The following is a 26,411-nucleotide window of genomic DNA, read 5'->3' as shown; positions in this document are numbered from 1 at the left end:
TCTGGTGGAATCTCTAGACCATTCAAAAGTTTGAGGCTGTTAAGATTTGGTTAATGTTTTTAAAGTTTCTTATGATCAAAACAGCTGCATTTATTTTATCAAAAAATGCAGCAAAAAACTGTATTATTCTTACAGTGTCAAATAACTGTCATTAACTCAAGTGTCTTCAGTGTCTCAAGATCCATCAGATATCATTCTTATATGATGATTTAGTGCCTAGGTAACATTTTATTTTTATATTATCAATGTTGAAAAAAATTGTTCTGGTTAATATTTTTTGTTTATAAAGAACAACAAATATTTGAAATATATATGATTTTTTTAACAATGTAAAAACAATGTTTGATCAATTTGTGCTCTAAATAAAAGCATATTTTTCATTAAAAAAAACCCTTATGAATGGTATGTATGTGTGCAAGTCAACCCAAAGAAGCCAAACTTTAGCTCATTAATATTTAATATTCATCAAATTATAATCAGATAAATAATTAGATAGATTATATAATAATTAAATTTGTAAAGTTAGTATTAATTTAATAATTATTAAAGAAATAATTAAATAGTCAGTGTTTACAAAACTACATATTAAACACCATCCCGTGGTGTTAGACAATGAGTTTTTGTAAGACAAAGAAACATTTTTCTGATTTCTAGGTCGTTGTTAACTTTTTTTATTAAATTCAGAGACAAGTATCAAACACTTCAAAACTGTTAGCGCAATGTTGTTGTCAGTCATTTCTGTTCCCCAGTGTAGACTCTCATTCTGTCTGTTACTGTTTATTTCATCTTATGCTCAATAAATGTATTTAACCCTAAAAATGTACCTTTCACAAGCAGAGCTTTGAAGAAATCTATGTGCTCTGACTTTTCTCTGAAACCACACACACACACACACACACACACACACACACACACACACGCACACACGCACACGCACACGCACACGCACACACGCACACACACACACACACACATTGTGTTTTAATGTTTTATGGGGACCTTCCATAGGCATAATTGTTTTTATACTGTACAAACTGTATATTATATCCCCTTAACATACCCATTATAAAAACCTGCTTGTTTCATTTTCAAAAAACATCACTTAGTATGATTTATGAGCTGTATTACTCATGGGGACCAAAACATATACCCACACGAACAAGGATTATGGACTGTCATCTTTGTGGGGACACACAAACACACACACAGTTCACTCAAAGAGAAACACACACAGTTAATAATTTCTTAGAACACACACAGCATTTAAATTAGTTTTAAAATATTGGCCATAAACTTTTTTCCAAAACAAAGGAAACAACTAGGAATATCATCATTTTTCAGACAGAGGTTTGGAAGGACAGAGAGAATGAAAAAAATAAATGAATAGCGAAATGAGTAAATGACATAGTACAAAAGGAAAAAATTAGACTGTGTAAAAAATTCACACATGTGTTTAAGGTGCCAAGTGTGAGCCGTTTTCCTAAATGCTGAGCAGGAAATAGACCATTGGGTGCGTGTGTGTGTGTGTGTGTGTGTGTGTGTGAGAGAGAGAGAGAGAGAGAGAGAGAGAGAGAGAGAGAGAGAGAGAGAGAGAGAGAGAGAGAGAGAGAGAGAGACATGAGTGCAGTGGTACACTGCCATTGCTAAAGTGGTGAAGAAGCAAAGAAATGTTCACATTCCTCAGATACCCTGACTTAAAGGCCAGCAAGCTCAGACACATACATACAGAGCAAGGGCTCTATGTGGCAGAAAGACACATGACATAACCATGAACCACTGATGTTTTAATTAATTGTATTTATTAATCTATGTATATGAGAGAGAGAGAGAAAGAGAGGGAGAGAGAGAGAGAGAGAGAGAGAGGGAGAGAGAGAGATAGAGAGAGAGAGAGAGAGAGAGAGAGAGAGAGAGAGAGAGAAGAGAGGAGAGAGGGGGAGAGAGAGAGAGAGAGAGAGAGAGAGAGAAAGAGAGGAGAGAGGGGGAGAGAGAGAGAGAGAGAGAGAGAGGGAGAGAGAGGGAGAGAGAGAGAGAGAGAGAGAGAGAGAGAGGAGACGGGAGCTCTTTCATTAATAAAGCAGCAGTGCTTTCACACCCATCCAGCTCCTCACACAGATGAATCACTTTAGCACCAGTCAACATTAGTCACGAATGCTTCAGCCGCAGGGTTATTCAGTTCAGATTAGCGAGTGTGGTTAATGAGAGACCCATCGAAACATAAAAAAGGGAAGTGGATTGATCAGATGTGGAACAAACACAACCAATACTTAAATTTTTGCCAAATTCTTACAATGTAATGTCATCAAATACATTTTTAAAATATTAAAGAAAAAATTTAACTGAGCATGCAAAACAACAAATTTAAGACCAGGTAGACACCTCTGTCAACTGGTTACTTTGGCACTGGATTGAATAAACACACGAGCAGTAATCCTAATATGGCTGAGCAACCACTGACCTGCAACTGGATGACTGATGTTACATAACATCATCTAATTAATATTGATGAGCCAACACTTTTCAGATCAGTACTTCACCCTTGGATTGAGTAATTAAGAAAAAAGATCACGCTTAAAAATATATGAACATATAAAGTCAAAGCTCAATTAAGCAGAAATGTTCAGACATGTAATTGGTGGTTGGTGCTCCAAACAAACTGATTATTGTCACATGCCTGTCCTGTCTTGTGTTGCACATGGGTGTTTTGTTATTTTGGGCCATGTGCTCTGGTCGTTGTCTGATCCCTCCCCCTCGTTACCTGATTATTGTTTGAGTTCTTCCACCTGTCCCCTCTTGATTTGTTCCCTTCTTAAGTCTCCTCTTGTTTGCAGTCTTTGTCGGATCGTTGTCTAATGTCTCCTGTTCCCCGTGATTCCCCGTTCCCCACTTCATGTTAAGGTTCAGTTGTTTCATTCTTATTTATTGTGTTTTTCCCCCTCGTGGGTTTTTGCTTTGTGTTTGTTTATTTTTGTAATAAATTACCATTCTCTGCATTTGAGTCCTCACACCTTTTTTATCTTGCACGTTCCGTGACATAACGATCCGACCAAATGAGGACTCAGCGGAGAAGAGGGGCCATGCCAGAGACTGTTTACGTTCCGTCTACCCAGCGAGAGACTGTTCACGTTCCGTCTGCCCAGCGAGAGACTGTTCACGTTCCGTCTGCCCAGCGAGAGACTGTTCACGTCCCGTCTGCCCAGCGAGAGACTGTTCACGTCACGTCTGCCCAGCGAGAGACTGTTCACGTCCCGTCTGCCCAGCGAGAGACTGTTCACGTCCCGTCTGCCCAGCGAGAGACTGTTCACGTCCCGTCTGCCCAGCGAGAGACTGTTCACGTCCCGTCTGCCCAGCGAGAGACTGTTCACGTCCCGTCTGCCCAGCGAGAGACTGTTCACGTCCCGTCTGCCCAGCGAGAGACTGTTCACGTCCCGTCTGCCCAGCGAGAGACTGTTCACGTCCCGTCTGCCCAGCGAGAGACTGTTCACGTCCCGTCTGCCCAGCGAGAGACTGTTCACGTCCCGTCTGCCCAGCGAGAGACTGTTCACGTCCCGTCTGCCCAGCGAGAGACTGTTCACGTCCCGTCTGCCCAGCGAGAGACTGTTCACGTCCCGTCTGCCCAGCGAGAGACTGTTCACGTCCCGTCTGCCCAGCGAGAGACTGTTCACGTCCCGTCTGCCCAGCGAGAGACTGTTCACGTCCCGTCTGCCCAGCGAGAGACTGTTCACGTCCCGTCTGCCCAGCGAGAGACTGTTCACGTCCCGTCTGCCCAGCGAGAGACTGTTCACGTCCCGTCTGCCCAGCGAGAGACTGTTCACGTCCCGTCTGCCCAGCGAGAGACTGTTCACGTCCCGTCTGCCCAGCGAGAGACTGTTCACGTCCCGTCTGCCCAGTCTGAGACAGATCCGGAAATGCCCATTTGTGTGGCCGCCAAGGCACTCACGGACTATCTGGAGCGTCTGGCTCGGATCCTGGACATGCCCGTGTCTCCTGTTTCAGAGCCGGAGCCAGTGTCTGCTGTTCCAGAGCCGGAGGCAGAGCCGGTGCCCGTTCCAGAGCCGGAGGCAGAGCCGGTGCCCGTTCCAGAGCCGGAGGCAGAGCCGGTGCCCGTTCCAGAGCCGGAGGCAGAGCCGGTGCCCGTTCCAGAGCCGGAGGCAGAGCCGGTGCCCGTTCCAGAGCCGGAGGCAGAGCCGGTGCCCGTTCCAGAGCCGGAGGCAGAGCCGGTGCCCGTTCCAGAGCCGGAGGCAGAGCCGGTGCCCGTTCCAGAGCCGGAGGCAGAGCCGGTGCCCGTTCCAGAGCCGGAGGCAGAGCCGGTGCCCGTTCCAGAGCCGGAGGCAGAGCCGGTGCCCGTTCCAGAGCCGGAGGCAGAGCCGGTGCCCGTTCCAGAGCCGGAGGCAGAGCCGGTGCCCGTTCCAGAGCCGGAGGCAGAGCCGGTGCCCGTTCCAGAGCCGGAGGCAGAGCCGGTGCCCGTTCCAGAGCCGGAGGCAGAGGAGGTGCCCGTTCCAGAGCCGGAGGTGCCCGTTCCAGAGCCGGAGGTGCCCGTTCCAGAGCCGGAGGCAGAGCCGGAGGCAGAGCCGGTGCCCGTTCCAGAGCCGGAGGCAGAGCCGGAGGCAGAGCCGGTGCCCGTTCCAGAGCCGGAGGCAGAGCCGGTGCCCGTTCCAGAGCCGGAGGCAGAGCCGGAGGCAGAGCCGGAGGCAGAGCCGGTGCCCGTTCCAGAGCCGGTGCCCGTTCCAGAGCCGGTGCCCGTTCCAGAGCCGGTGCCCGTTCCAGAGCCGGAGGCAGAGCCGGTGCCCGTTCCAGAGCCGGAGGCAGAGCCGGAGGCAGAGCATGTGCCCGTTCCAGAGCCGGTGCCCGTTCCAGAGCCAGTGCCCGTTCCAGAGCCGGAGGCAGAGCCAGTGCCCGTTCCAGAGCCGGAGGCAGAGCCAGTGCCCGTTCCAGAGCCGGAGGCAGAGCCAGTGCCCGTTCCAGAGCCGGAGGCAGAGCCAGTGCCCGTTCCAGAGCCGGAGGCAGAGCCAGTGCCCGTTCCAGAGCCGGAGGCAGAGCCAGTGCCCGTTCCAGAGCCGGAGGCAGAGCCAGTGCCCGTTCCAGAGCCGGAGGCAGAGCCAGTGCCCGTTCCAGAGCCGGAGGCAGAACCAGTGCCCGTTCCAGAGCCGGAGGCAGAGCCAGTGCCCGTTCCAGAGCCAGAGCCAGTGTTTGTTTCTGTGTTTGTTCTTGTGACTGTTACAGTTCTTGTGTCTGTTCCTGAGCCGGTGTCTGCTGTTCCTGAGCCGGTGTCTGCTGTTCCTGAGCCGGTGTCTGCTGTTCCTGAGCCGGTGTCTGCTGTTCCTGAGCCGGTGTCTGCTGTTCCTGAGCCGGTGTCTGCTGTACCTGAGCCAGTGTCTGCTGTACCTGAGCCGGTGTCTGCTGTTCCTGAGCCACCGTCGTGGCCACCCGAGGGGTCTTCACCGCCCTGGCCGCCCGAGGGGTCGTCTGCTTCGCCCTGGCCGCCCGAGGGGTCGTCTGCTTCGCCCTGGCCGCCCGAGGGGTCGTCTGCTTCGCCCTGGCCGCCCGAGGGGTCGTCTGCTTCGCCCTGGTCGCCCGATGGACTGTCTGCTTCGCCCTGGCCGCCCGATGGACTGTCTGCTTCGCCCTGGCCGCCCGATGGACTGTCTTCTTCGCCCTGGCCGCCCGATGGACTCTCTGCTTTGCCCTGGCCTCCCAGGAGTAAGCGTTCTGTCCCTCCCGTCCCGCCCTGGTCTGTCCCTCCCGTCCCGCCCTGGTCTGTCCCTCCCGTCCCGCCCTGGTCTGTCCCTCCCGTCCCGCCCTGGTCTGTCCCTCCCGTCCCGCCCTGGTCTGTCCCTCCCGTCCCGCCCTGGTCTGTCCCTCCCGTCCCGCCCTGGTCTGTCCCTCCCGTCCCGCCCTGGTGTTTCCTTCCGTCCCGCCCTGGTGTTTCCTTCCTGTCCGGCCCTGGTCTTATGGAGCGTCTGGTAGCCGCTCCGTAGGGAGGGGGTAGTGTCACATGCCTGTCCTGTCTTGTGTTGCACATGGGTGTTTTGTTATTTTGGGCCATGTGCTCTGGTCGTTGTCTGATCCCTCCCCCTCGTTACCTGATTATTGTTTGAGTTCTTCCACCTGTCCCCTCTTGATTTGTTCCCTTCTTAAGTCTCCTCTTGTTTGCAGTCTTTGTCGGATCGTTGTCTAATGTCTCCTGTTCCCCGTGATTCCCCGTTCCCCACTTCATGTTAAGGTTCAGTTGTTTCATTCTTATTTATTGTGTTTTTCCCCCTCGTGGGTTTTTGCTTTGTGTTTGTTTATTTTTGTAATAAATTACCATTCTCTGCATTTGAGTCCTAACACCTTTTTTATCTTGCACGTTCCGTGACAATTATGGTCATGAGGCTGATCCAAAAACCATCAGTAATGCACTACCTTAACATGCACTGTAAAAGAAAACAGATTCAATTAAACGGGTCCTTATTGAATAAAACTATACATTTTAAAAAGAAAATCTTATTGACCCAAAGTTTTGAATGGTAATGTGCATATATAAAAGTTGTGTACATAAAAGTCTTACTGATCAGATTATATTGATCATAATAAATAATTATAATATTTAATATAATTAATATATAATTCAATGCCCACTGTAACATTTCTTCAATTAGCTAAAATCTAACATCCACAAACATACCACTTAAAACACCCGCTAACACATCAACACCAACTATCTTATCTGCTAACAACGTTACTAACAAACACACCAACACACCCTCCCATTAAATTATGCGTTAGCAACTATAATTTGCTGTTCTAAACACAAACAAACGAAAATCTAGAAGTGGCCATTAGAGTCAAAACAGAAGGTGGGGCAAAAGAATATTAAACCTAATTCAGTTTCTTGACACATGCCTTCAGTTGGACTGTGTTTATTTCTGTAGGCAGAAAAATAACAAAAACAACAAGCACACACCCATTATAAAACATAAAACATCAGAGATTTACAAAACGCTTACCTCTAGACAAAATCTAGAAAAGAAAAGTGTGGGTGTTTACTGAAAGGACATGTGCATGTTCTGTAATGTATTTCAATATGCATTAACACACACACACACACACACACACACACATTTTCTTTCAAACATTTTGGTTTCCTTAAGAACTAGGGAAAAAGTGAAACATTAAAAGTTGCTGGAATGTTGTTAGTGTTCCAAAACGCAGAAATAACTTGCTTCAAAGTACCTTCACTTTTGTCAAGAGTCTGACTAACTGTAAAATAGCTTTCACCCGCAGATCTTTACAAATAAACAAACGCAGCAAATAAAACCGGCACACGGGGCAATCCCACTCTTTTATCTCAATGTTTACATTTTCCTGCTATGACAGCATCTTGCAAGCTTCTTAAACAAGACTTTCCCTACTATCGCATAGGGGACCAGGACATGTCGTAACCTTGGCAACAGCAGAGGTTCCAGTTTCTGAAAGCTAAACAGAGATGTGAGAATTCAGGCAGCCGGATGGATGCAGAGCCATATAGAGTGAGAGTTGCGACAACTCCATTGACTCCAATGGAACGTTTTTTTACTGCAATGGCGGCTCGCGGAGCCTCTTAATAGTTCCCGGAAGTAGCAGCAGCGCGGTAGAGCTACAGCAGAACAGACCGTTTGTGATGCACTTTTAAAAGGTAAGACGTTTAAAGAATAAGATTGTATATTATCAGTACATCTGAATCAAATTAACTCATGTATTAAAGCATGCTAGTTGATTATTGCTCTCTAAATTTGTAGTTTTAGGGGACGTTGTCAGGTAAAATAAAGGTCATTGGATAAAGTTAATACCGCATAACAAACCACGAACAGCCTATTAATGTTTAAACCCGTCTTATTAATGCATGTTTATCCTTTGTGGTGTAATAAGACGGAAAGACTTCTAAACAGGGGTTAAATATAACATTGGGGAGTGTGATAGTTGTAATTGATAAAATGAGTCAACAGAAACACAATTAATAAAAAAACTCCAACCATACGTTTTTGCTTACTCAAATATGAAATCTAAAATAAGGATTTTTTCCCCGTTATTGCACATTTAATATGGTTTCGTTCCATATTCATGCTTGAATATGTAAATAAATGTTGTTTAGAAGTCTTTCCCTCTTATTACACAACAAAGGATAACGTAAACATGCATTAATAAAACGGCTGTTCGTGGTTTGTTATGCGGTACTAACTTTATCCAATGACCTTTATTTTACCTGATAAAGTCCCCTAAAACTACTAAGTTAGAGAGCAATAATCCCGTTATTGCACATTTAATATGGAATGAAACCAAATGTGCAATAACGGGAAAAAATACTTATTTTAGATTTCATATTTAAGTAACGTTAAGAAAAAACGTTGGAGTTTTTTATTAATTGTGTTTCTGTTGACTATTACCTGTTTATATTATGTTTCAGCGCAGCTGATTTGTATTGATCGGAAAGGGAGATGGAAGTTTATAAAGGAAGATTAAAAACCATGCTTAAAACGGCAGCAAGCCGTGATCTAGATCAAATCACACTAGGCTAAATGGGGTATTATAAATACCATAACTGTATTATATACTAACTACTATATAATTTATCCCGTTTTTGTTTCCTTTATCTCTTTCAACACAAGAAGCACAAAGGGGATTCAGTGGATCCTGAAGACTCATGCACTGACGCTGTACCCTTCACCTTCAGTCTCAGCTCTTTGGATTTTGCAAGACTTTACTTGCTCCTTATTTCTAATAAACATTAAACTTCCCAGTGTTGGTCTTAGGTGTATCTGCACTTTTTCACAAAGTATGATTAGCACAAAATGTTTAGTTCTATTCAAATTGCTCCTGACTCGAGCATATTTTCTGCTCTCTGTGACGGACAGTACAAGAACAACAAAGAGGAAAGGGCAGATAACATGCTTGACGTGCAGTTTATTAGACATTTATAAATCCCATTGTGCTAAATCAGTGCAAAAGTCTATATATAAATATATATAGGTCATTGACAAATAAACAAATAAATGTTTTTTTTTTTAAATCTTTTCAAAACTGATGTATATTTGTGTCATGAACAATGTATTTAAACAAGTTTCAGTTGTGAACATTTCTAAGTGTTTAAATTCACCTGAAAGTATACCAACCTATCCATACTTGAAAGCAGTTTTTACCAGCATTTGATAGAGATCTACAAGGATCATTAAGGCTCCTCTGGACAATGCATTATCATGCACACTGCAATTACCATAATAAGAGAGCCATGTTTGCAGTTGTGCCACCCTGACATGCAAATTGCTAGAAAAAAGGTTTTCAATTTTCAATATTGCTATAAATCTACTGAAATGTATTAAATTTGTTTATATGAAAGGCTAAAATGATGCCATAGAATTTCATTTTTATTTTTTTATTCTTAAAACACCATTTAAATTAGTATTTTAGTCTGTTCATTTGTGCGGACAGTTGCACAACCTGACATTTTGGGGGGTTTAAGATAACAAAACATTAAATATGTATTATCTAAATGTACTAAAAATTAATTTAAACTAAATAGGTTTTATAGATTAAAGTGATGCATGTCATGAATTTAACAAATTATGTTAAGAAAATAATGTACTTGGACACTTAGGAAATAATGTATGTGTGTGTGTATAATCATATTTTGTTTTAAAATTAAATATATTATGTATTCATTTATATAGTAATAAGTAAGCATTGTAAACATTAAGATGAATGCAATTTTACATTTTACTTGTTTGCAATGGCTTTTTAAGACAATCACATGTTTCCTGCAAGTGAACATTACATGATAACCCTTAAATAACATACAAGTTTAAGAACACAAAAATACCTCCAAACAACAAAACGGTCTGTAACCAAGGTAAAGTTAGCCAGAAAATATGTTAACAAAGGCAGGAACGCTGGTTGACCACAATAAACATTAAATATTAGCCGAATTTTATCTTTTAAAAACAATATTGCTGTAACTACATACACATACTACATCCAAATGTCAATGTATTATATACATATTGCAAACCAACGCATTTATTGACTACAAACTACCAAGAAATCACAGTTCTGCTCTCTAACTCCATCGATTTGAATTGGTGCCAAAGCACTTCCTGGAACTATCTGAGGTCTACGCGAATCACGTGACAACCAAGCATTTAGAACTTCCGTTGTCGCAACTCTCTCTCTATATGGCTCTGGATGGATGGAATGCCAGCAAGAGACTGTGACTGTGATGTCATCATCAGCGCTTGACAGGTATTTGTGTATTTATGGAGAGGAAGGAATAGGAAAGGAGACATTAAGGATGGAATATTACGAAAATTTCGTCTACAGAAGGGGAAATAGGCCAGACATGCCAAACACTAACTTTTAATACTATACACTATGCCTATGATTAAATTACTCATTGGAAATTCCTTTTTTGAAAGTTGTTGAAAAAAATTTTTGGAAGCTATTTGTACCTCATATTTTCTTGGAGCGTGCTACTGTGAATCCAGAATGATCAAAAGAGTTTTGACGAGGTGCTTTATCTGTCAGTGTTTAACTGGAGCTGTAAGGTTTTCTCTGACTGGGAAAATACTGACGTTTAGGTGTCTCTGTTTGCATGGGCACCAATGAAAGAGAAAACCAGAAGTGTTGTCCCAGGCCCTGGAATAGAGAGTCCCTGCAATTGCAGATTAAATAAAAACAGGGGTCCAAACATAACGATTGACATCACTGCCTCCGGCTGATCTATGATTAGTCTGTGGAACATTGATGTTATCAACCACCAGTAATATTTAAATATATTTGCCTTTCTTAAAGGGATAGACCTTAGTCTAATTTTTTGACAGGAAGCAAAACGAGGCTGTAAGGGATAGAATACTGGATTTGTAAAGTAAATTAACAATATTCTTTGTTTAATTGTTTAACTCACAAAATATCTTTCCAAATAAATTTTCAATAGACAAAAACTCCATAAAACAGTTTTGAAAGTATTGAAAGTGAGCTTTGAAAAAATCCTAGTATGATCTAGTACCTAAATAGAGTAGGTAACCACTGTAAATAAAAATAAAGTGCTAAAGTTGTCAATGGAGCTTGCAAAATAATTAAATGACTCCCATCAAAAACCCTGTCTACCATTAACCATTGGATGTTTTCACTTTGGAATAACTACAGGGTAAGCAGCCAATAACAAATACACACACACACACACACACACACATATATATATATATATATATATATATATATATATATATATTTACACATTCCTCTGTTCTGCTCTGCTTTAAATAACTGGCCTCGTTCCCACAGTGAAAAGCAGTGAGTTTACTCTGAGTAAACCAGAATGCTTGTTTAAGGGCCTGAGTTTCAATATTGCCCTTTTAAAAAAAGCCCACAGCTGCCACCTCTCCCCCAAACACAGACACTCACTTATACACAAGTGTTCTCTTATCACTTTCCAACACAACCTCTAATTTGAGTTTTAAAGTCTCTGACTGGCAGCAAGACCAATTATCCTAACTGCGTCGCACTCCTCTTTGCTATCTTCTGTGTAGAAGGTGCATGGAATCTTTTAAGTCACAATGAATGAAATCAAAATGGAAAATTCATGTTTTGTTAAGGAATATAATTATAGCAGTATTAATCATAAATTATTTATCTGTTCCGTGTACATCATTTTTTTGCCGTCATAATCTTTTGTTTTACAACAATTTTATTTATCAAAAATTGTTACACAAGTTTAAATAGCATTTACATTTTTCATTAGCTATAAAAAATAAGTAGATTTAAAAAAAAAAAACATTCAGCACTAACATAGGCTACTTGTCTATATACTCTCAATGTCCATCAATTCCTCGAAGGAGACACCATCTAGACTCTCCAAAAAGTCAAAAAAAAACCTTTACAGATGGACCAAAAGGTATGAGATTTGTTTTTCAGAAAGTATGTAGGCCTAATCTTTTCTAAGGCAAGGTGTGAGGTCATCCCCTTTATCCATTGAGACACGCCGGGACTTTCTTCTTTTTTCCAAGTACATGATATTACACGTTTAGCCTCTAGAAAACAGATAATTAACAATAATCTTTCATGTTTGTTGATTTTAAAATTCAGAGGACAAACATGTAATATACACAGCTTTGGATCAAGAGGAATTGCTTTACTAATGATTTGTATAATATTCAGTATTTTAACCCAAAAGCAATTAACTTTAGTTCATTCCCACTGTGGAATAAACTTCCCTTTTCTTGTTTACATTTGTAACATATATCAGGAATATTGGGGTTGAAGTGATGTAACTTAACTGGAGTGATATATTGTCTACTCAACCATTTATACTGAAGTAGTCTCAAATGGGTGTTCATTGTCTGAGTTTGGGCTTTCAAGCATGCTATTTGCCACTCTTCCTCGGTTATGTCAGTCTGCAGGTCAGACCGCCATGCTTGTCTATCATTACATGATTCTTTAGATTTGGCTACAAACAGTTTATATAGCACAGAAATCTGACCTCTACCTTTCAAGCAGTTAAGTGTGATATTCTCCAGAGTAGAAAGAGTTGGCTCAACCAGACTTTGGCCTTGTCTCGATAAAATGAAGCTACGTAATTGCAAATATTTAAAAAAGGTGTTTTTGCGGAATTCGTGCACATTTTTTTTTTGCGGACATAAATCTTCCCTCGTTATAAAGAACAGACACCTTACTCATACCTTGAATTGACTAGATTTTAAAGCCTGGATCAGCTCTGCCAGGATGAACATTTTCATTACCAAAAACTGGTGAAAAGGGGGAGAGTTGTGGTAATTCCCCTAGGTGAGCAAGAGACTCAAACCAAACTGCTATAGTATTTCTAGTATACGGGTTTTTAGTACATTTACTTAACTTTTTAGCATCTGTTGAATACAAATATAAATTCAAAGGAATTCAGATAGACTGAGCCTTTATGGATACCCAGGTCGGAGGATAATCCTTCTCAAAATAAAACATTGCTGTTCTAATTTGAGCAGCCCAGTAGTACCACTTTAGGTTTGGTAGGTTTAACCCCCCTCTATCATAAGGCAAGTAAAGCAAGGAAAATCTGAGACGAGGGCGCTTGTTGTTCCAAATGAAGTTTGTGACAAAAAAGAAGAATGTGGAGGGAGGGGGATGGATTGGAAGAAATATAACAATTTGGGTAAAATTGACATTTTTATATATATTAATATATTTAATGGTATTATATTAACACGGCCAATCAATGAAATTTATGAAAAAAAATAAGTTTTGTCCATCTATTCAACAGGCCAATTGTTGAATCTGATAGGGGCTAATAATTAGCTTATACAATTTCCTTAACAGTTGGTGTAATTTTAATCCCAAAATAGGTTAAACCTTCTTGTGAGATTGTAAAGTTTGACTGAACTGGGGGAAGATGTCTTTCTGCTTTGTGGAGGAACAGCAATACAGATTTTGAATTATTAATTTTATACCCCGAGGATTCTCCAAATGTTTCAATCAAATTTAGCAATGCTGGGATAGACTGTTTTAGATTGGAAGAGAATATAATTATATAATTCCCGTATAATGAAATACGACGTTCTGAGGATCCAATTGAGAAACCAGAAATATGTGTATGATTATGAATTTCCATAGCCAGTGGTTCAATTTCTATAGTGAAAAGCAGGGGAGAGAGCGGGCAGCCCTGGCTTGTACCCCTGTAGAGTCTGAAAGGGACAGATGTTATTACATTTGTTAATATCTCAGCAAAAGGGTTAGCATATCGGATCCGGACCCATTTCATAAACTTATCCCCAAACCCCATCCTTTCCATAGTTCTGAACAGGTACTGCCACTCAATTCTGTCAAATGCTTTTTCAGCGTCTAATGACAGAAGTGTATTATCGCGAGTATAACATTTCCCATGTAATATATTAAGTACTCTACGAATGTTATGGAACCCCTGCCTTGGTCTGTATGAACCACAATCAGTTGGTGACTTGCCAGGTTTTAACAACAGAAGGATCACCGCAGTATTCAAGAAGGGGGGTTAAAGCCCCATGTTCTAGTGACTCCTGGTCCATTTCCAAGAGAGGATGAATTAATTTATGATGAAAATTTTTATATAACTCTATTGATATGCCATCTGGCCCTGGGGTCTTCCCTCCTTTCATACTGATAATGGCCTCAGACAGCTCCTCAGACTTTAGGTCATCTTCAAGAGATACTACAGGGCTCGCAAAATCGCTAGCCCGACGTCCCGGGGCTATTGTGTTTTCAAGTCGGGCTACCAAAATGCATAACCGGCCTGCCCGACGGGCTATCTGAAATAGTGTAATCAAATTCCCCTAAACACAGATTCAGCGCGTTCTTCATCTTCAATCCGCAGCGGCGCCGAGCAGAGAGCACGTCAGAAAAAGAGGACAGGGTGTGTGTGTGTGTGTGTGTGTGTGTTTTCATATTAGCCTCATTGGTCTGTCACTGCTCGTCAATGTCAGATTATTTGAGATGACCAATCAAATAGGCAGGCCATATGTTCACATAATCTGCTGAGCGCGAATTTTACCAGAGTAACTGACGCTTCAGTTTATGGTTGTCAAGTGCGAGATAAGATGTAAGTAGCTAAACTAAACATTTCATATTTGACAGTTTTTTTAGGTCATAAATGTTAAACGAATGAAAAAAATAATCAGGCAAACTAATATACTGAAAATAGGTTTATGTAACGTGATTCATGTAGGCCTAATGTAATAATTAGTTTACTGTCATTGTGAGGTGACAAGAAGTATTGGAGCCGTTTGCTTCATGTTAGGCACAAGATTAATAATGAATGTGTACATGTTGAGAATTAATATAATACAATTTGTAGCCTTCAGTAAATTAAAAAAGTTAATTTTTAGGAGGGGAATAGACCAGGGCAAAATGAGGAGACAGAGAAAAAGAAAAGAGTGCTGGAGATGAGAGAGCAGGTATTGAAAAATAATCTACTGCCACTGACATGGTTTTAAAGCTATTTCTTATCCTTTTTGTCCTTCAAATGTCTTGAAATGCACATATCAGAGAAATAAAAAATTTGAACCCCCTGACAACCTTAAATTTAGGACCTCTTTGATTATAAAGCCCTGTCGACGGCCCTGTGTTAGGAATAAGATCAATAATGAATGTGTATATATTGTGAATGAATTAAATAAACTTAGTTAGGCTACCTAGCTTTCCTAGTAGCTTTTAGTAAATTAACGCGTCTGAGAAAATGATTCATACATCAACCTATCAGTTGACCCTATGTTTACTTTCTTCACTGGCATAAGGAGAGAAAAATAATCAGCTGCATGACATGTTTTTAGAGTTATTGTTATCCAATTCTTTGGGATATGTAGATCAGAGAAATAAAAATTCTCTCGAACCCCCCTAACTAGCCTACCTCACATCCGGGACCTCAGTAATTATAAAACCCTGCCATCTGCATGTTAATGAAACTAGTTAATAGTAAGCATTAGACCCTAAACTAAAGTGTTAACTTTTTTAATCATACCCTCATTGGGGGCTGAGGCACAAACTGATTCATGTTCCACACTGGTCACACAAATTTCAGTTCAGTTCGAATCAGATGCATATTTGTATTGATGACTCTAATTTGATTATTTTATTTCCAATTGTTGATATTTGTGTTTTGAAAAAGTTTTTGATTGATGTTTTCACTCCTAACCAATTTTCTACATTAGAAATTGTCTTATTATTTGGCCTAGTAAAATTAATTTCGGGCTACCAATATCTGAAGAGTGCCTGCCCGAAGGGCTACCAGCGATTTCTAAATTTTGCGAGCCCTGTACTATGAAGCCCAAATCAGTTGACCCAAAGTCCAAAGCATCCAGGAAAATATTTTGTCTCTCTACAGCACTCTCTAAATATTCAGAGCTGTAAAGAGCCTGTTAGTAGTTCCTAAAGACCACATTTACCTCAGTCTGATCAAATGTTACCTCACCCTCCTTTATCTGAATAAAATTAATGGCTCTTTCAACTTGTAACCGCTTAATGCGCCAGGCTAGTAACTTACCCGCCTTCTCCCCACCTTCATTATAGGTCTGTTTAAGTCTAATCAAAAGTCTCAGTCTCATTTTTTGGCGTGATCTAATGAAAGTTCATGATATTTCATTTTCAATTTGTGCAATTCCAAAAGAAGATCAGGGGTAATTTTCTGGTATATTTCAGATTCAGTAGCGGAGCTCCGATTCACGTCTAACTCAGCACTGCGCCATAACCAGAAGTCCCCCTCATAATCTTTAATCAAAATAACTTCCCCTCCCTCATAATCTCTTCTCCTCTGATGACGTGTTTATCGGCTTGAAGTTATATTTGAGAAGGCGTTAAACTCGGCTATACATCACAATAGGGACGAAAAGACTATTGCAACTTTCGTTTCATGCTGACTTTACGGAAGAATGGGAAATACGATCTACAAACAAAAGCAAAACTTAGATAAAAATATGGCGAAGGGAAAGGACTGAGAATGTTGATGACACAGACATTAATAACTACTGCACATCATATAAAACAAATGGTAGATGGCCACTGACTCATACACTCACAAACACGCAAGGATTGGCTTGCTTATGGAATGTTAGACTGGATTTCTGAAACATTTTCCACTCTGAAACTGCTCCTTTGTGGCTTGCTGCAAGGATTTTCCATGCACAGTGAAGGAATAAAGCCTGATTAGCCCCTAAGACTTCATGTATCTAGTTATGTAATAAATCTGGCTCTTACTGTTGTGACCGCTCTAAATACACTGAGCATCGCACACCACAGTAGTCGAATAAAGAGGGATCAGACTGTGCTGTAAGTAGAACCCAGTTAAATAAAGAAATGAACAGAAGTCACAAATACGAGAAAATATGTTGCATTTGCATGTGAAAGAGAGGCAGAGTGTGTATGTGTGCATGTGAATGAGGACTGAAATAGGCATGGGAAAGTACTGCTGTTGCATGATGGCATCATTATGGGCACTCTGTGGCACTTTGCCGAGGTGGAGGATGGTTTGGGGTTTATAGACCTCTCACCACAGAACCCAGAGGCTGGCATTGACAGACAGACGGATACAAAGACAGAGAGAGAGAGAGAGGCTGCTTCTCTGTACTTAAACTTCTTATCAAACTGTCTGTCAGTATATAATCTAATCTTTATAAATAAAAAATAAAGAGTAGAGACTCTTTGTCAAATAAGATGGGTCCACATGTGAGCATTTCTTTAGCAGCCTGATCTTCCAGGCTGTCTGATGCATTCCATGACTGAAACCATAAGACTAAGTCAGAGAAAAATTTAATATGCATCATCTTGACAACTGATTCAGGGTTTAAGTAAAAGGAAAAATACTTTATGGCAAATTCATTGTTGGCATTAGAATAAAGGATTATCGTAATGATGATGATTATAGCTTTAATACCATTTCAGCATAGCTGCAGTGCTTATTTCCACTTAACAGCACGAACTATGGACTCTGGACAAGGAAAGTGTTACATATTAGACATGCATGAACAAAAATAAATGAAAAATACAAATTTATTAAACAAAGAGAAAACACTAGGAGATAGATATAACACATTCACATAAACAATACTGAACATGGAAAAGACTGAACTAAAGGCTTAAAAACACAAGGAAGCGATCTAGCAAACAACTGTGGAAGCAAACATTAAACTAGAACGCAGGTAAACATGCAAAGGGAAAACCAAAAAACTCAATGAACTGACATAAGTAAACCTAACTGTAGGAGCGGGAATGAGGACCAAGGCAGGGCCCACCAGAGCCAAAGGGGTGGAGGGGGTTGAATCGCAGCTGGCGGCCCAGAAGTCCATGGCGCAGGCAGAGTGACGTCTGACCAAGGTGAAGCCGGAGGGACGATGGTCCCAGGTGGAGCCGAGAGAGGGGGGAGACAAGTGGAGCCGACAAGTCGACGAGCCGAGCTGGAATGACAGGCTCAGCAGCTGGAGGCAAAGCAAGGGGACTTGAAAAGGCGGAGCTGGAGACCAGAAGTCCCAAGGTGGATCCACACAGCAGAGAGGAGTCAGAGGAGGAGCCAAGATACTGAAGGGAACCAGCGGAGGCGGAACCAAGGAACTGGCTGTTATGGGCAGAGGAGGTGGGAGAGGGAGGTTAGGTGGGATCCTTGGAGACACAGGAGCTAGGTGGGACCAGAAGAAACACAGGAAAATTGGAGCTGGGCGGGACCAGCGGGGACGGAAGATACAGGGCAATATACTCTTCCACTTCCTCATAATAGATAACAGAAGCCAACTGCAGCTCACCCATACCCTCAAACTCCAAGAGGACACCCAAAGTGGCGGATTGTTTAGCCGGTTTGCACACCTGGTCAGACAATCCGTTGTGCTCGGGCTCCGGATCCAGGGAATATGATTGGCTCAGTCTTTGTTCCATCTGGCGCTGACATCGCGACAGGCTCGAGCTCTGTGTCTGTGGCGGGCTCTGGCATACATTCAGTGCAGTGTGTGGGAGGTGGCTGGCTGGGCTCTGGGTCCAAAGTGGGGGTAGTGATGTCCTCCTCTGCGGGGCAGATGGTGAACGAAGATCCGTTACTCACCAGCACCCACTCCATATAGGTGCCAAAATCTCCCCGAGGACTGACACTGGGCAAGCGTGCTTTGGATTGCTCATTGAGGCTGGTAAAGTAGAAAACACACACAAAGAGAGCGATCTGGATAGTGTGTGAGGCATGACAGATCTAAGAAGTCTTTGTTGTGGTACTCTAGATTTTGCTCCTTCTGCTCTAGGAAGAGCAGTTGGACGGCCAGCAAGTCCATAAAAAAGGGAAAAAACGCAGCAGCAAATCATATCTAGGTATGGTATTCTGTAACGCATTAGACACGCACAGACAAAGATGTATAAAAAATACTTTTTTTTAAAGAGAAAACTCTAGGAAATACATATAGCAATAACAAATTCACATAAACATGGCACAACATAGAACAGACTAAACTAAAGGCTAAAATACACAAGGGAGCAATCAATGGAAAGCAGAACAGGTGTAGAACTAATTGACCATTCGCAAAGACCCGCCCCCTTTAGTTACTGTTGCTATGTCCGACAAGCCACGCCGCTCTCACGCCCCACACCACGTTCTCACACAGTGAAAAATTCAACGCGGAGCAGAGGACACTGACAACGCGCTGACAGACACGACAGACCAGATTACTTTTGATATGAAACAAAAAAAAACTTTCAAATTTGTTCATTTTTTAAAGAAATTTAAACAACAAATACCGTTTTGTGGCACTTTAATGTGTCTGACAGATCGCTGTAGAGCCTCAGTTAAAGCTGCTCGTGAACTGATCATCTCTTCCTTCTGGTTAATTTATAGCATCAAATAAACATGAATGAACAAGAAAGAATGTTATTTGAACTGCGGAAAGACGTCAGTACACTTAGTTTTTCAAGTTAAAATCCTCCAACGTTAATCTACTAACTCTCCTGACTTCCTTGTCGGACAAAAATGGCGGATGGCGGATTATGATTGGTCAGATCGCCTGTCAATCAAACTCCTTGTGAAGGGTCAATTAACAGCCATGGAAACAAAGGCAAACGGTCAAAGGGAAAACCAAAATAAAATGACAGAACTAAACATAAATGTAACAAAAATACCTTCTGAGAGGAGTATTTTTCCCTAATGGACCCTTAGAACAAGAAGTTGTAGAAAAAATTCAGGTCTGGTGATTATGGATTATGGGAGCTTCCTGTCTTTTTTCATAATCTCAGAGAGACAAATACTCTGTCATGCAAACAAAATAACTTGCGTGAGAAAATAAGTATGTCCACATTAAAGACATTACATAATTAACACATTATTAACATTAAGATCATATTGGTGTAGGGTTGTGGTAAGAAGGGTCGGGGTTTTGAATTCTAAAAATTCCAAAAGTGTCTGTGATAGTTTAGGGTTAGATGGCAGGATTCATCATTCAATTATGATGTACAAATGACTTTTAGTTAACTCGAGTCAAATAAAATCACAGCTTCCTTTATAATAAATACGGGAACTATTATAATGTTAATGACACGTATATGGTGGTATTAAGAAGTTGCATGACACAGGTAATCCAAGATAAACCCTTTAATAATAATAATCACGGAGAATACACAGGGGAAGAAACTCATACCACTCTAGATAACGACGAGAACCGACAAAGGAATGAACAAAACATGGAGAAATTAAACACAGAGAACTTAACTAGATACATGTGGAATTAGGGAGATACAAAATAGGAGAATTTAGTAACTATATAAACGAAAACATAGGAACAGGAACACAAACACAATGAAACATAACTTGACGAGCAGGACGAGGCTGAAGGCAGTGAGAGAGTGAGAGAATGGTGCGAGGCCGGTGGCGTGATTGATGATGAGCAACATCTGCGCGACGCACCGGTCTTGTATCTCTCATGGAGGAGCGGAAGCATAAAAAGATGGAACAACGAACGTGATGGCCGAGAGAGGACCAGGCCTTGACTGTTTAATTTGATGTGTTGTTTTATTATGTGTGGCGCCAGTTGTCAGTGAGGGGCTGTCGTCTTTACTTTAATTTTGTGTTTATTCATTTTATGTTTATGTAAGTCTTTCAACGTTCGCCGGTTCCCGCATCCTTCTTCCCACAACAATAAACTGTGTTACACGGGTGCCGAAACTTGGGAGGAAGGAGGGACACGCTGTCGGAGAGCCCTCGCTGCTGAGGGGGATCACAGTGCTGAGGAGGTTGGGCAACAAAGGAGCAGAAACCGCCAAGGGCTGCCCGAGGCGGTGATGCTGGAGCGATTGAACAGCAGGTGGGCCGGAGAGATCGCTGCCGTGCTTCTGGGTCGAGTAGGGGTGTAATGGACAGTACAATGGTGGAGAGGAAGGGGGCTTTGGAGGAGGACGAGGAAGACCTGGATCCCTGATGGACCTCTTGGGCGGAGTCTTGGAAGTCTTTGGAGGCCAGAAAGTCTTGGGCAATGTCACTGGTTTGAGTGGACGAGGTGAAGACGGGGCCCGACAGAACGGGGTAACACCAGAGTGAGTGAGGACCAAGGTGAAACCGGAGGGAAAGAGGAGCCAATAGGAGCTGAAGGGCTGGAAGTCCACATCAAAACCAGGGTAACGATGGAACAAGGTGGAGCCGGAGGGACGAGGGAGCCCGGTGGAGCCTGAGTGATTACGGACCATGGCGGAGCTGTGATAGAGTACAGCAAAGGCAGAGCCGACGGGCAACACGCCAAGGTGGAGAAAAGGGCCTGGAGGCCTAAGATGAAGCCATGGATTCAGTTTCCCCAGTTCGCACTGGTGGTGAGTGGGTCCGAGACGGAGTGGATGAACTGGTGAAAGTCCGCAGCATGGGCAGAGCCAAGGAGCTATGAGACACTCAGCGAGGCTGGTGAGTCTTGAGAATTTGGCGTACCAGCGGTGATGGTAACCATAGGGTGGGCAGAATATTGGGACTAGGTCATCAATTATGTATACAGCAGAATGACGAGGAGTGTGCTCAGGGGCAAGGACAAGGATGGCAGCTGGCTCTAATGTGATATTGATGAGCAAGCCCTCCTCTACTGGCTCTATCGTGGACTGTCTTACCGGCACTAACTCCACGATGTACCTGGCAATCGACTCCAGTCTCGGGACAGACACGATGACCGGCTTTATCTCCGGGAATGGAGAGAACTCAAGTTTATTTTCCGCGGTGGGCACTGGTTCAGGCTCTGGCTCCGTGGCGGGCATGGAAGTCATCTCTGGATCCTTTGTGGGAGATCTCTCTGTTTCTGGGACATTCCGGGCTGGGACGAAGTGTTTTCTCTGGAGTGGGCAGAGAGATAGCTGCTGAAGGTGTTGATCGTCCTGAGGAGTCAGAGTAAATGGTGTCGTTGTCCTCAACAATCTGCACATCCATAAGGCGTAATCGATGAAAGACTTCCTCCAACATTAGCATTTGGTCGAGGATATCGTCCATCCTGCCAGAGATCCGCTGTTTCAAAGTTTTATCATCCCAGTGCGCCTTGTGATAGTGAACCAGGTACTCCTCCACATAATCCTCTAGCGACTGGCCGTTCTGTGAAAAGCAGTCCATAAAATACTCGTTGTTCTGGGTCTGTCACGTATATGCATAGGCGGAAATCGCGGGGGGGGGTTGGGGGGGTCTCCAAAAATGGACCCGTGCAGGACTCTGGTCTCTATGTTAGCGATTATAATGTTTAACGTTACCCTTGTTTAATACAGTCTACGTTTACCTAGCTTGTTTAATACAGTATATCCCCACACACACACACCCACACCCATAGAGTGTACGCATACACTACGTGATGTAACAATAGTCTTGTAGATTAGACTAGACCGGGTGCGCATTTAGATTTTAACGCTTTCACTGTGATTTAGACGGTTTATATCATTTAATATAGTTAATATAATATAATATCACACGAAGAGTGCAGTTTTTCTCCAGATATCAGCATGATAACAAATGTGATTTTGATTTTATACAAGTTTAATAAACAAGAAGTGAATATTAAGTGATGTACATTTTTGACACCATATTACCAACGAAAATAGTTGAAAACTAAGCCACAGCACTGAGAAACACACCGAGGTGTTTCCTTACTGAATGAATCAGCTTTTTGAACAATCAGTTGAATGAATCTCAATGATTCACTCATTAACAGTGACTTACTGCCTCCTACTGGCGAAATTTCCAAATTTCAAATTTAAAGTATCTTACCATGTTTTAAATCATTTCAAATATAAATATTTTTCATTTTATTTTTAAAACGTCATAATATTATTTATGTCTGTGTAAAAACATCTAAATGCTACGTTAACCCTCATTTATCTGTTGGGTCCATGACCCCAATCGACTTTTCCGTAGTAAATAAAACATGGTTCCCGTCATCTCAGTTGCATAAAATTGTGTCACTTTTCTACATTATCTATCTATACACGCAATATACACTATACACTGGGCTTGATTCGGTTGTTCTAAAGGTATGTAAAAAAAAATTCCATTGTATTTTGGTGGCTTGATGAATGAAAAAGCTGACTAAATTGACCAAAAAATTCTTCAAAACCATACATTTTTTGTAAATAAGTTTTTTACACAAAACAACTTATTTACAAAAAAAATGATGGTTTTGAAGAATTTTTTGGTCAAATTACTCAGCTTTTTCATTAAACCAGAAAGAAACTCTGAGAAGAAGGATAATGGAACGGTCTCCATGCTACACTAATAATAGTAGTAAGGATTTCCTCGGTGTACACGTATCCTTGCAAGTACAATTTTTTGGTGTCCCCTTCAAAAATTCCTCTTGAGAATTGTTATGTTTATTGTCCCCCCCCAACATTTTGATGAAATTTTCGCCCTTGCGTATATGGTGGTATAACTATAGAAATGAGAACTGAACTGAAAGGAAACATAGGAACATAACAACAAACGCTAGATACAAAAGATTTCTATGAAATAAATGCAGCTTTGGTGAGCATAAGAAACTTTTAAAAAGCATGAAATAATCTTACCGACCCCAAACTTTTGAATGGTAGTGTACAATAATAACTTATTAGTATTATTTTTGTTGTTATTTAAGCCATTATATATTTATGCAAAGTTCACACATTTATTCTAATTGTTAGGCTAAAATAATTGAAAAATGATCCAAACAATACATCAAATAAGCTACCTGTGTTTTTCTTTTGAGACCAACTAATAGTGTAATTTGTTTATAGACCAAATAGTAATTAAAAAATAAATTATACAATTGAAAAGTATGAATATCTGTAAAAAATAATAATAATAATAATAATAATAATAATAGTAAAGATTTGTCTAACTCTAATTATAAAGCTGTGCTTGTTTTAGAACCAGATTCTAACAAAATCATATATATGAGTCAGAGAATATGTGGCAGATTGTATGATGTTTGCTATTTAGAAAGCAAGTCATCCCACATCCTAATACACTCTCATGCACCACGAACCACAGATGCTCTAAGTAAAAGTCTTTGAGCTTGATGTGCATGGAGTTCTTTGGACTTCCATAAATGTAGCTTTCACTCAGCAGTGACTCAGCTTCCGCCTTTATTTTTACCCCATTTATTTATTTTTGGACTGGACTCATTCAAAAGCACATGGGCATCCAGCAGACAAAATGGGAGAACACCAGAGAGCAGGAGGGAGAGAGAAAAAAGACAACACACACTAAATGAACCTGATGAGAGTGCTAAAATAACAATCACTTTCATCACATCACTGATGCAAAACCCAGACAAACATGTCAAGCTAAACATACCCACACACACTTAAAGATACACCATCTAAGTATATCAGCTTTTGGCATTCTTTACTTGAAATAACAAACTGGTACACCAGCCCTTGAGGACGAGGGTTGTCACAAAACACACACACAAAATATTTTAGTGGTGTGTCGATTGCAAGTGTGTTTACATGGACAAAGAGAATGTAAATGTACAGTATGCGTGCGTTTAAGAGACGAGAAAATGCCTGCGTAGACTTTATGGCACCATGCCTTACCACATCCAATCTGATACAGCTCAGAGCGAGAGCTACCCTGCCAACCAGACAATATGCAGAAACCATTAAGAAGAGGGAGAGAAAAATACAGGGAGAAAAAGAGAGGGGGTTATTATTGCATTTCCACTTACAATCTCATGTGCGTGCTAGTGCCAGATATTCGACCATTAAGTTTGTTCATTAAAGGGATATTTCAATCAAAAATATAAATTCTGTTATAATTTGACACTTGTCATTCCAAACCTGTATTAATTTCTTAAGTGGAACACAAAAAGAGACGTTAGGCAGAATGACAGCCTTTGTCACCATTCACTATGAAAGTATTGGGACTGTATTGAGGGGAAAAAATGCAATGAAAGTAAATGGAGACTATCACCAAAAATCTGTCTAAAGTCTCCTTTTGTATTATACTTAATAAATAAAGTCATACAGGTTTGGAACAGCATGAAGATGAATAAATTATTTCAAGTAATCTAAGCTGAACTGTTTATTTTTGGTGAACTATACCTTTAACTTAATGCCCTTTCTTTTTTCTTCTGAAGTATTCAAGTGTGGAAAACTTTAAGAGCTCGTGAGCATTCCTGTCATCAAATTGAACCGAATAACAACCGTTTAAAAAACGTGTTTGAATTGTCTTACCGACTCTGAAGCCAGGCCCGGTCAGTGTGTCAGCTGACTGTCCGTTTTCACCGATAAGCGTCGTGTTGTTGCCCTGTTCGCAGGTGTCCTGACACTGGCCCTTCAGGCATGTCCGTTTGCAGATGAGTGGCGCGATGACCACTTTGAAGCGCTCGCGAGTGGACGCGCGTTCGGCGCATAGAGCCAGCCGCTGGAGCGCGAGCCAGATGAGGAGCAGATGGGAGAGAATCAGCGAGGGCATGCTGGCATCCCTCAATGCCAACACAGGGCATTCACGCTACCACCAACAGAATACCCACGTAAAGCCTGAGCGGACCAGGCAGTCCCTCCGGGCACGGCCGCAGAAGACGTTTTGCTGGAGCCCAGTTTGGAAAATGTACGCAAGCACGCGCTCTTTTACCAGGCAGCGCTGGCTATGAAAGTTCTCGCGCAGAAAGTTTTCCTGATGCCTTCCTGTCCCGTTTAAAGTAAAAAAGTGAAAAATTACATCCGGTTCGTTGGATAAGAAATACAGATTATCCCCATCGAGTGGATTTGGGACATTTTTAAAAGCTTTTTTAAAATTCTTACATGTTTTAAATGACAGCCTGGTAGTGGAATAAGGTGAAAACTCCTCATTCCTTAAAACGAGGTCCTCCTTACTTTCAGTCGCTGCGTGGATGGCGTGTGTGTGCGTATCGCAGTTTGGGAAAGTTTAGGAGGAGGAGAGGCAAAGCAAGAGCCAATCCACGGGCAGTCGAGCTGGCGCATAGCCAGAGCAGTATAAGAGCGGGTCGGGACTCAAAGTGGTTTTGTTGTCGGTGTTTTTCTTCGTCGTCACCTTCCTTTTCCCTTATTTCGCACTTTATAAGTGCTAGATAAATGTGTTGCGCGCGATCTTCCGCTACGGTTCCGGTCAGTTAACACAAAAGAAACGACAGTGGCAAGGACAGTTGCGGTGCCCTGGGTCAAACATTTGTATGTGCCAGACTTATTTCTAGTGTTTAGTATCTGAGGGGAGCAAAAACGCAATTTACCACACTACAAGCGATTTCCAAATCTTACCTTGGAAGACCCAAATGACCTATTCGCTCCAATGGTGGTATCTTTGAAGTATTATTATGTAAGCATGCATTTTGGAATTGTTTAGCATATGAAGACACTTAAAAATAGCCAACCATACAATTGTTTGTACAGTGACAGTACTATCAGTAGGCTACACTGATTGTTCTATAACAACATTGTGAAACTACATTTGGTGCTATATATTTGACACCAATTGCATAAAA

At 41.8% G+C, this 26,411-nt stretch overlaps 1 protein-coding gene across 2 annotated transcripts in view; it reads right to left on the bottom strand.

Annotated features, from left to right (window-relative positions):
* Nucleotides 1-25,804, bottom strand: part of ltbp3 (latent transforming growth factor beta binding protein 3) — a 68,477-nt gene extending 42,673 nt beyond the window's left edge. For both annotated transcript variants that reach the window (XM_077231218.1, XM_077231219.1), the window contains exon 1: nucleotides 25,144-25,804. In XM_077231218.1, coding sequence (XP_077087333.1) covers nucleotides 25,144-25,384 — 241 coding nt within the window. In that variant the 5' untranslated portion in view covers nucleotides 25,385-25,804. The remainder of the gene's footprint in view (nucleotides 1-25,143) is intronic.
* Nucleotides 25,805-26,411: the final 607 nt, after the last annotated feature.

Source organism: Siphateles boraxobius, unplaced genomic scaffold (assembly GCF_051911475.1).
Source record: "Siphateles boraxobius isolate OS27281-9 unplaced genomic scaffold, OSU_SipBor_1 16, whole genome shotgun sequence".
In the NCBI taxonomy this organism is placed as follows: Eukaryota; Metazoa; Chordata; class Actinopteri; order Cypriniformes; family Leuciscidae; genus Siphateles; species Siphateles boraxobius.
This window is presented reverse-complemented; position numbering and strand designations above follow the sequence as displayed.